The 11,973-nt window shown below is 41.8% G+C and overlaps 1 protein-coding gene across 2 annotated transcripts; it reads left to right on the top strand.

The window, feature by feature from the left end:
* Nucleotides 1–1,982: 1,982 nt before the first annotated feature.
* Nucleotides 1,983–10,225, top strand: GJA10 (gap junction protein alpha 10; the record flags this gene model as incomplete). Of its 2 annotated transcripts, XM_081905571.1 has the most annotated exons (3): nucleotides 1,983–2,792; nucleotides 4,271–5,804; nucleotides 9,503–10,225. In XM_081905571.1, the coding sequence occupies exons 2-3, from the start codon at nucleotides 4,281–4,283 to the stop codon at nucleotides 9,539–9,541; spliced, it is 1,563 nt and encodes a 520-aa protein (XP_081761697.1). In that variant the 5' UTR covers nucleotides 1,983–2,792; nucleotides 4,271–4,280. The 2 variants fall into 2 exon arrangements, with proteins under 2 accessions (XP_081761697.1, XP_081761696.1); XM_081905570.1 differs by lacking the exon at nucleotides 9,503–10,225 and having other exon boundaries at nucleotides 4,271–5,849.
* Nucleotides 10,226–11,973: the final 1,748 nt, after the last annotated feature.

Below are 11,973 nucleotides of genomic sequence, written 5' to 3'. Positions count from 1 at the left end.
TCCCACCACTCTCTCCAGCACCAGAGAACCACTGAGGATAAGAATAATTTCTGCCTAATTTGTATTGCCAGATGGTGTATTGAGGCAGGAAGATAGTGGCATGGCTAAGCCCATTTGATGAGTTAATGGCAGAGGCTGGGATTTCCTATCTCCTAGCTACTACCTACTAGACCAGGTAAATAATGGATAAATATGTGTGCATGGTGCTTCATTTGTGATTTTTTTCCAGTGTACCTTGCTCTCTTAATCTAATCAGCTCTATTTAGAGAACACTTAAGTGGCATCAGGTTCTCTTTGTGAAGGACAGTCGGTGGTTATTTCAAGTATTATACATATTTCCACCAAGAATGCCATGCAGCAAATTGTCATTTACCACAGAAGTAGTTCTTCAATCATCAAGCGCCAAAATAAAGTTACGTGGTTTAAGAACTGGTGAATGGTGATGTTGAAAACTGCAACATTAACAAACCTGTGGGGAAACGGTTTTTTCTCTCTCTCCCAGAAGACATCATTTCTTAAAATTGCTGTACCTCAGTGACAGCACTTCAAAGGGAAACTCCGGTATGAAATTGATGAAGTAGAATTTAGCAACAAACAATTCTATTCATTTTAGGCTAGCCTTTGCCAACCCTGGTGCCCTCCAGATGTTTTGGGCTTCCAATTCGATCACCTTTTCCTCCCTGTTGCCATTTTTTGTCAGAATCACAGTGAGCAAGGAAAGGGTTACACTTCCCCAAAATCCAATTCAAAACTCAGTGCCCCTCCCCACCGTACTTTTTTAAAAAAGACCTCAACATGTTACAGGTGACAGACATATATTGCATGTGTAGTTAAGCTGTGTGTGTATATTTACCAACGAAGGAGGATACTTCATCTGACAAAGCGCTCTAGTCAATGAAATCTTATGTCGCTATAAGTCTGTTAGTCTTCAGTGCTGTAGATGGGTTTAAGGGCTCCAGTAGCTTCTCATTGTCAGATAATAATTTCTGGAGATGAAGTTTAATCTACAGCCTGCTTATCTAGAATAATCCCAGGAAGTCATTCGAGACTGTACCAGAAGTGAGTATTCATATCTCTCTTTTCCCTAAACCTCATTGAATTGCAATCAGACATAGAGCGGATCCTCAAAATATTATGCAGCTGCAAACACTGTTGAAGTGAATGGAGGGTTAACTGGAATCCTATGGCCATCATAGGCAGAGGTTGCCAAGTACCTAAGGCTATAGTTATACAAACAGCAATTCCACAAGCAGAAGACTTCAATATGCTTTCTCTTTCTGCTTCATGTCATACAATAAATGGCCACACAATTAACATAGCTGACTTCATAGCCCTGCTTCTTTTCATTAATTAATATTGTTGCACAGAATGAGGAGACACTGGGATGGGAGTGGGGAAAACACAAAAGTGCTTATTACAGGTTTCTTTGATTTATCGTATTTCTATGCTGCTTTTCATTCAAATAAATCCCAAAGCGGCTTACAAACAATAAATAACAGTTAAGAGAATAAAATGTAATGGAACACCACAGATACAGAAAAATCATTAAAAAATTAACTGCTACTACTACTAATAATAATAATTGCATATGCCGCCCATCTGATTGGGTTGCCCCAGCCACTCTGGGCGGCTTCCAACAAACTAAAACCACAGTAAAACACCAAACATTAAAAGCTTCCCTATACAGGGCTGCCTTCAGGTGTCTTCTAAAAGACGGGTAGATGTTTATTTCCTTTACCTCTGACAGGAGGGCATTCCACAGGGCGGACTCAACTACCGAGAAGGCAATTACAATAAAACAATTGCAATCTATAGTATAAAACATATTAAAAGCAGCAATTAAAAAAACAACAACACACAAAACGACAGCAAAAGACATATGATTACCAAATCAATATGGCACTTATAATTTATAGAACAAAATTAACAGACTAACAACTAAAAATATAAGTTAAGTAAGCTCTGTTAAGTTCACACACAAACTCTCTCCATGTCCCCATGATTTGTAATCTTTCTATTCAATTCATTAAAATACACATAACGTCTGTCTTTAAGCCAGCTCAGCCAGATGTTTGCCTTCCATTGTAGAAGAGGAAAGGAGATGAAGGCCATATAAGCATAAATGCTATAGCAATGCCGACCAAAATGAAACACAACATCCGTGAAATTCGATTCCTCATAGCAAATTTTAAACCCAGTTTATTCTGGTGTCTCATTCAACCCCTCCCCTTGAGTGCTGTTCTAACCCGTCTGTCCCACTAGGCAATAGACTATGAAATCGGACATGACCGATTGATCACCAGGCATTGATTCTCATGAAAACTAATGGAATGTAAAGAAAACGTAAGAAGCCAGATCCGTGTGAAGAGGCTGTTTGTTCATTTTAAAAAATAAACTCATTTACCAGTTGGCTCAGCAATAAAGGCTAGCATATTTGGGTTCAAACGAAATTAGCAGTGGCCTTACAGAGTAACGAAGTATGTGTGAAGCCTTGGGGGTGATTTGGTAGGACTAAAATAATTGCAGGATAATTCTGGCTGAAGGCACTGTCCTCTTGTCAGCCAGTCGATCAAACTCTGCCTGCGTACTTCAGATTCGTTTATTCTGTCAGCTACAGAACTATGAATTCTAGTCACCGTGTCAACCGTAAACTGTCTTAAGAGTTTGCTCTAAAAAAAGGAAAAGGAAAAACAAAGTTTCTAAATGATGCTTTCTGGCTGTATACTCATTTTCAGGTTCTGATATGTTTATAATACTTGAAGAGGCTTATGAGCAAGAGAATTACTATTAAGGTAAGCAGCCAAATAATATCTGAACTTATTTCAAAGGCAAATATATGTAGGTGATTACATAGTTCTTATTTTTATTATTTGGTTTTTAAATGACTGCTTAGGTTCTGTTACGATTTTGCCATGTTTAAATAATATTTCCATTTTTTCCCCTTATCCATTTTTCTAATCTAAACTTTGCACCTGATTATATAAACCAGATGGGTGCTAAAACCATGAGGAAAAAGGAAGGTAACTGAAAAGTTCCAGCAGGTAGAACAGATTTTACATCTGTCCGTCACAGCATTTCTTAACAAGGAAGTCTCATTGGGATCTTATGTGTTTATAATTATGTTCCTGGTTGAAACTTAAGTTAGAATCAAAGGAAAGGGTGTGTATAGGCATTTGTGTGGCTATTTTGTGGGTGGGGAATGGTGGCCTGCTTATGAGCACAGGTGGTCCAGCATCTATGCACTATGTGTATAGCTATAGTGTATAACTATGGTGTATAACTTACACAATTTGCTACCACAGAATGGGTATATGGGCATTAGTTTAGATGAGCTATAGGGGACCAGTGGGCCATTCAGACTTTGCAGGACTACAAGTCCCATAATCCCTTACTATTGGCAATAGTGTCTGGGGATGATGGCAGCTGGAGTCCAACATCTGGAAAGCCACAGGTTCCCCATCCCTGCTTTAGGTGTCTTTAAAGTGGGATTAGGCAAATTTGTGAAACCAGGATAGAACCTGATACATAGGGCAGCATACCTGTTGGCAATAGGTGCCGGGGATAGGCAACAGTTGATGCCTGTTACCTTCATGCCCTGCTTGTAAGCTTTCAAAAACAAACAAACAAACAAACAAACCCAAAAGCAATTTGATAAAGAATGTGGGGCTATATGCATCTTTAGTCAAACCAGTCAGGTTTGTTCTTACGTTCTTTATTCATCTCCAAAATTCTCGGCTGATAGGTGGCACCCCTCATTCAGTCTACCAGATGCAACTTTTTATTGATATTTTGAGATGGGGTTGAATTTGTCCAAGTTTAGAAAACCAGGTGACAGGGAAAGGCAGAGGGAGGGAGGGAGAGAGAGAGACTAGCTGTTCCTATTATTATTTGAAGCCTGAAGGTCTTCAACGGTGAAGATCGCATAAGAAAGAAAATAATGCAATCAATAGTAATGCCCAAGAGGATCCTTTAGGTTGGTGGATGGGGACTTGTAGCTATCCAAATGTATTCAACTCCCTTCAGTCCCAGTCAGCATGGTCAATGATCAGGAATGTTATAGTTCAGCAATATATGGTGGGCCATAGGGTTCCCAACTCACAACAGTAAACACAGCAAATCTCATTTGATCATCCTATTTCAGTCAGTGCCAGCTGTGTCAAAAGGAATTAGGAACAATTTTAGATAAAAATGTGATCAAGCGCCAATGCCCTTAGAACCGAACTGTAGTTTGGTATTTCATCGTTTAACACTGCATTGTTATTTGTTTCAGGGATGAACCCATGACTATGGGGGACTGGAACTTGCTGGGCAGCATTCTAGAAGAAGTACACATCCATTCTACCATAGTGGGCAAAATCTGGCTCACCATCCTTTTCATATTTCGAATGCTAGTTCTTGGTGTTGCAGCTGAAGATGTCTGGGATGATGAGCAAGCAGAGTTCATTTGCAACACAGAGCAGCCTGGCTGCAGCAATATCTGCTATGACAAAGCTTTTCCCATCTCCCTGATCCGTTACTGGGTGCTACAGGTAATCTTTGTTTCATCTCCTTCCCTCGTTTATATGGGTCATGCCCTTTACAGACTCCGGGCCCTTGAGAAAGAGAGGCAGCGGAAGAAAGCTCACCTCAAAGCACAGCTGGAAGAGATCGAGCTTATATTGGAAGAACACAGGAGAATAGAGAGGGAACTGAGGAAGTTGGAAGAACAAAAGAAAGTAAACAAGGCACCCTTGCAAGGGGCCTTGCTGTGGACCTACATCCTGCATATCCTGACCCGGTCAGTCTTAGAAGTGGGTTTTATGGTGGGTCAGTATCTTTTATATGGGTTTCAAATGTATCCACTTTATAAATGCACTCGCCCACCATGTCCTAACACTGTGGATTGTTTTGTATCTAGACCAACAGAGAAAACTATCTTCATGGTTTTCATGCACAGTATTGCAGCAGTTTCTCTCTTTCTGAATGTTTTAGAGATTGTCCACTTGGGGGTAAAGAAGATTAAAAAGACCCTTTGTGGGACACCCAAGGAGGAGCTTGTAGCTACTGATAATGACATTAACTTTTCAAAAAAAAATTCAGTGATACAGCAGATTTGCATCATGTCTAACTTGTCTCCCCAAGGCAGTTTTAAATTTATGCCAGACCAGCAAGTTGGGCTGCCAGCTTACTTGGCTCCTGAGGAAGGATTCACACCTGCTGAACAAAACCAGAACCCAATAAACGCAGAACAACAATGGTGCAGCAACCAGAGAAGCAGGCCAAATCAGCACCAGGGTCAACTCCACCACCTCTGCAGACATCTAGAACATCCTAATGAGTGTGATCAGCACCACCGACAGCTCCCCAGGCACCTCCAAAATCTCATGGGTCAGTGGCATGACTATCAACAACAGAATGAGTCTTCCAGCAGTGAGGATGTCCAGAAGCCATCACAGCAGGGCACCAACAGCTATCGAAAGAATGAACAGTATCCTCTAGAACATTCCAAGAATCCTCAACATGGTCCTAAACCTTGCATTATCTCCAGTCATATGGACAGCCCTCAAGGCATTCTTCGAAAGCATAGCCGGGCACTCAGCTGCAAGGACTTAGGAACTGATCGCTGTGACTCTCCAGACAGCGGGCGTCATCAGAACCGCAAGTCTAGCTTTTTGTCCAGGGTGTTGTCAGAAAGCCAGCTGGACACAGACTCAGACACCTCAGACTCGCGGAATGGTTCTGGCTCAGATGCCAAACACAGAGATGATAGCAGTCTTCCGAACACACCACCACTTCCTTCCGCAATGGGACGCAGAATGTCAATGGCAAGTAGACCCAAGCGACCTTCCTTCTATACCCTGCTAGTGTGAGTTATCGCTCCTTAGCATAGCGCTAGCTTAGGTCTTGGGCTATACTGGTTCGTTCAGAATTGTGATAAAATAGAGCGTAAAATAATTTTGAGTTCTTTTATACCAAGTTAATTCTTTGAGGAAATATAACTGTTGCAGCAGAAAGGCATTTTAAAAACAAAACAAAATGAAAGGCATCAGCCACTATGAATCTTATGGGGGGGGGGATTGGGAATGGGGGAGGTGCATACAATCAAATAGTGTTGCCACTGCTATCAGTGTTAATATTAATGTAAAGACTTGTTGTCTTCCACACATGAACAAACAGGGTAAACAGTATTTCCCTGAATCCTCCTTGAAGCATACTTTACCCTATTTTTCAGTTTGGGAACTGAGGTTAAGGACACCATGAAGGGTACATTATCTCCACAGCTGAGTAGGATTTTAAACTCTATTTTTCAGCAGTTATGAGGATGTGCCATCAAATCACAGATCAGCTATAAACTCATAAGGTGGTATAAGATAAGCCAAAGACCTCTTGGACTCAGCTCCAACCTTTGATATGGGTATCATAACACTGGTCTAACAAAGCATTCTGAGGCTTGAAACCTCTTAGCCCCTCTGCTATATACATGGCTTCCATTGTGTCCTGCTCACAGTGACCCGTCTTGTGTGTGCACACCCTCTAGGGGACAGGAGGGTCCATTATCCCAGCAGGTGAATGTGATCAAGGGTATGTATGTATCTCAGAATTCCTCCCCAAGCCATGATGCCACAATGTTATGTAGACACCATGCAGATCAATCAGCTGAGTGACCTTTACAGTCATATCAAGTGAATGTGACCTATGCAGTTAGAAATTGTACAGTAATAAAATATGAGTGTGGGTGCATTTCCAAGCAGAGATTTTCTGCTCCTTTATGAGCTAAACAAGAATTAACTGAGACTGGTCTCTTATCATGCGGTGCCTTCTTCTAACCTGTTCAATTGTCAGGATTCTGCCTCCATACTAATTTTGGCTGGTAATTGCTGGTAATTGCTTCCAACTGGTAGTTTGAGCTAAGCATTACCATGGTCCTGCAACCATTCCAATTCAGAGAAAGGCTCAGTGTACGATAACACTTGTTTTCCTAAGAAGCAAAGGCTCATCTGCCGCATAGTTAGGCGATGCTACCTGAGAGGTTCTTATGTGGCTGCCATGTGGTACTTTGTGAGTTTCACTTTAAATGCCTGGACAGAACCCAGAAAGAGGACAAGAGGTCATGGCTCACCACACATTCATTAGACTGCCTGCATGTTCCATGACCATAGGCACTACTCTCTCTACATCATAGACAGAAAACTTATGCCCTACCCATATTCAACTCCCATCAGCCCCAGCCAGCATGGCCAGGATCTAGAGCAGGTGTGGGGGAACCTATGGCCCTCCAAATTCCCAGCCTTAGCATGAATGTTCTATGGCAATAATGCCAAAGGGCCAATGGGAATCGTAGCTCATCAACATATCTATGAATATCTAGAAAAATCTGGAGGGCTAATGGTTCCTCACCTGATCTAGTAGGCTACAGGTGCTCCACCCCTGCTCTAGTCTCCCTTTCTACCTCTGCACTGACAATGGGGTGGGTCAGAGCTTTAGCTGCCCATCTCATTCCTACCCTCAAAACTGTTTACTATAAAGATGCTTTATGTGGGGCTGCCTTTGTTTCTGGTCTGGAAGCTGTAACTTCCAGTGGCCAGACTGCTCATGGGAGAAAGCTACATGTTACTCTTGCTGAGAGAGCCGCACAGGTTGCCAGCTTGCTGCTGGACCAGGTTCAAGGTTATTGTGTTAGTTCACAAAGCCCTACAGAACTAGGGCCTAAAGTACCTTAAAAACCACTTGGTTCCTTAAATATTCCACTGCCAAGGGGGAATTTGGGTAGCCCTTCATGCCTGTCAGGTTTGGTCAGCCTTTCCCAGGCACCAAGCTTTCAGTGTTGCAGCTCCTACCCTGAGAAACTCCTTGCCAATGGAAGTCCCTCAGGACACCTTTGCTTCCTTTTAGATGTTGAAACCTGTACTGTTCAGACGGGCCTTTGGATTTTGTTGTTTTTAACTAACCAGTTTTATTGATATGCTATTATAGTAGCTTATGTTTCCACACTGCACGCCACCTTGTTGTTTTTCTATCAAAGTGTGGTTTATAAATATATATATATTTAAATGGTTTAATGAAACAAACCAGGTTCAAACCTGGCTCACACCACCCAGCCAGCATGTCTGATGGTCAGGGTCAGATGATGGGTAGTTGTAGTCCAACAACACCTGGAAGGCACCTGTAGTTTAAATTAATCAGAGCTCTAAGTTCAGATGTAAGGGGGAACTCACACTAGCAGATGCTTCCACTGTGACAGGACATCTTAAACAAGTAAGATGGCTCACTTTCAGAGATTGGATATTGGGCCTTGTGGGCTGCTACATTCTTATATTTCTGAGAAAATATTGTTTGCACTACTTACTATGCTGTTCAGCTGTTGACTGAGCTCTGCTGTTTAGGCAACAAGTGTCTATGTGGTTGAACAGGACCCAAGAAGTCCTGGGCAATTGATTTCCCTCTTCCAATTGAATTGTTAAAAGCCATGACATGTACAGCTCCATTTGCTGGATTGGTTGAAGCAGCAGCATTGACCAGCACAGCAACTGAAATGTGGCTTTGTTGCTTAGAGAATGGGGCAGGCAGAGCAAAGCTAGTCCTGTCCTGCTACTCGGAAACACCCTGAGTGACAAGAAATTGAGGGCAGACAAAGGGAAGTACTTTGACACAAATTCAGAAATGGCCACTAGCTTAGATCGCTTTTTAAAGGGATCCTATAAATTCATGGAGGACAGATCTGTTATATCAGGAATGTGAAACCATTTGCATCCCCTGCCCCAAGGCACTGTTGAACCACAACCCCCATGATCCTTAACCATTTTGTGATGGTAGCTGCAGCTGATGCGCCACAACTTCCACATCTTCTGGAGCAGGGGTCAGCAAACTTTTCCAGCAGGGGGCCGATCCACTGTTCCTCAGACCTTGTGGGGGGCCGGACTAGATTTTTGGGGAAAAAATGAACAAATTCCTATGTCCCACAAATAACCCAGAGATACATTTTAAATAAAAGCACACATTCTACTCATGTAAAAATATGCGGATTCCTGAACCTTCGCTGGCCAGATTTAGAAGGCGATTGGGCTGTATCTGGCCCCCGGGCCTTAGTTTGCCTACCCATGATCTGCAGGGCTACAGCTTTTCCACCACTCTCATATTCTGAGGCAATAGATGACTGGAAAGTATTTGTTGGGGGCCAAACAGCAGGACAGAAGTACGGCTTGTGACTGGACTAGGCTGACCTTGGTTTAATCCAGCAGGGTGGTTGTTGTGCTTTTAAGATGAAGCACTGAGCTGGTGTGGCTGACCTGCATCCCTCAGTATATTGTTGGACTCTAGCTCCCATCAGTCTCAGCATAACCAATGGTTTGAGATGATGGGAACATCCAGAGGGAAACAGATTTGTCACTCTTTCGCTAAACTGTAAGCAAAACAGGTAAGTTAAAACGAAAATAATCTACAAATCTATTGAGATTGAACATTTCACTGAACCTTCTTTCTTCTTCTACAAGCCAAATCAGTTTCTTTCTCTTTTCTCTTTCAGAATGTGCTACTAGAACTATCATCTATCATGAAAAAATAATGCTTGCTTAGCAGCACTACCAAAGCACAGCAGCAAATCCCGAAACCTGAAATATGAAGGTTAAAAGCAGTTCTCTCCCTTCCTCCTAGACCCTAGCAAATATGCTGCTTCAAGGTGGACAGCTATGGATATGGAATCTGTTATTTCTGACTGACACATGCATCTTGGCAGCCGCACGTGTGATCCAAAAGCCTCTTTCAAAACGCTCCCATTTCCTCTCATGTTCAACAACTAGGAGCTGTTTAGTGTGTCCAGCTGCTACAAAACAGCATTCTTTTGTTCCTAGGAGAAGACTATGGGGGAGATACACATCTTGATTTGTAGGACTGTCACATAGCTATCCAGCAGGAGCCCCGGTACACAACTTCAAGGCTGTTGAGATACAAAACATCTGTAAGGGTGGGATTGGCAGACAAGACTGCTTTCTGAAAGGCTCTCTTCCCTGCCCACCTCTGTACGCCCCAGGAATCAATGAATAAAAGATGAAAGCAGCATGCAGTAAGTTTTTAGTTCAATGCTGCAGGTTAACAAAGAAGTCTGAATCCATCTCGAAGATGCACAGCTACCTCCCTCCCCAGACCTTTGGCACGCTGAATCTTATGATCTTGAAGGAATTGTCAGCATTACCTTGTTACTTGCCTGTTTCTCCAAATGTTAATAAACACGGGCTGAAAGCTTTTTTTAAAAAACAAAACATGACATAGCCTACCCCCGTTTTATTCCTTTAGCATAAAAGGGGACTAAAACAACAACTTAAACTGTTTCTACATTGTCTTTGTCCAGACAGTTCTACTTGCTGCTGCTTATGGAAAGGTAGGGTTTTTAACAACAAAAGAATAATAACGTCTCTTTCTGACTACTGCTGTTCCTGCCCTATATAGCACATAGGAAGTAAGGGTAGCCTTGCCATAGAAAAGATACCAGTCCTGAAAGGGAAACTGTTCATTATCTGGGTGTTTTCTCTCTCTCCTCTTGTTCTTAAATAGGGCAGAGATGTCTGAGCACACAGATAGACTTAATGGAGGGGATAATAGATTCAAAAAATGGTAGGGAATAACTGCAAGGTCAAAAATGAATAGGCCAGACTGTTTCCAGCTATGTGTGGCAACAAGGGAAAGATTATCGAGTTCACAACAGGGATGCACAACTCCCAAGGGTCACTTCAGTGCTTTTAACTAACTCAAGAGGCCCTCATTGCTATATTCCATGCGAAAAGCATTTCTGATACAAATTTAATAGTTCTTTCTTTCTTTCTTTCTTTCTTTCTTTCTTTCTTTCTTTCTTTCTTTCTTTCTTGATTTCTTTTTCTCATACAGCACACACTCTCTTTATGAAATCCATTCCATCTTTTCAGTCTCACTCAAACACAAAAAGCATACAGAGTAAAAACCAACCCTTACCCCTTTGGGACAGAAAGAAAAAATCAGCCCTAGAAACCACAATAGATAAACGTTCAAACAGGCAACTTCAATATGGAACAAGTGAGTTTCTTCTTCTGTTCCAGTTATAATGGTGCTCCAATCAACCCTCCTCAAGAATGCACAATTGCTTCAAGCTGCACACTTAAATGTTAGGTTGAATAGGAAACATTAACTAAAGGATAAAGAAAGACATGGTGGGGAAGACCCACTTCCATGTTTTTCACAAGCTTTTAGCGTTTTCTTTACTAGTAAATGAAGATTTTTCTAAAAGATACCATGCCCAAGGAATACAGCAAGATAAATCACAAACTACGGTAAACAACTGTATTTAGTTTACAAAACCTAATTGACAATAATGTACAGTATGTCAACACATTCTATTACATGAGATCTTAAATAATATATACAATGCCAAAGTAATAATGACATGCGCAACTCAGTATTTCAAAGCCGAGCAGTCCAAATATTCCTGAAATAAGTCCATGTGAGCAACTCTCTAAATGCATTTAAGCTACCTGAAGGTGGCTCACATATGTATATTGCTTTATGAATGTTAAGAAGACCCCCATGTGAGAAAACGCTCATCAAAAGCTCAGACAGAACGTTCATAGTAGCTCACATGACCTTGGATACAATGCTTTATAACAGAGGCAGCTCATTTGTTCGGCTGCACGCCACTGAGGGCTGAACATGAATGTGTGATTCCATTAAAATTCACCTTAAAAGTAAGCTAAGATCATGCAAAGGTGAATTCTGCCCATGATAAAAGCCTGTGGCACCTACACCGATCTTGCTACCTGAAGTGCAAATGAAGACCAACAGTGAGCCAGTATGGACAATGGCAGAATGCCTAATCCCTACATAATGCTACATTTAGATGTAGTCTTGCAGTTTATTTAAGATCTGGTATCTAACAGCACAATCGTGACCATGTCTATTCAGAAGTTGTTGCTGGCATCCATCTGTCTTGAGAGACAATGGGATATGCCTCCGGGGTGAAGTCACAGGTAA

Source organism: Podarcis melisellensis (genome assembly GCF_964234715.1).
Source record: "Podarcis melisellensis genome assembly, chromosome: 3".
NCBI lineage: Eukaryota > Metazoa > Chordata > Lepidosauria > Squamata > Lacertidae > Podarcis > Podarcis melisellensis.
Note: the sequence above shows the minus strand (reverse complement) of the source record. Positions and strands in the feature narration are given on the sequence as shown.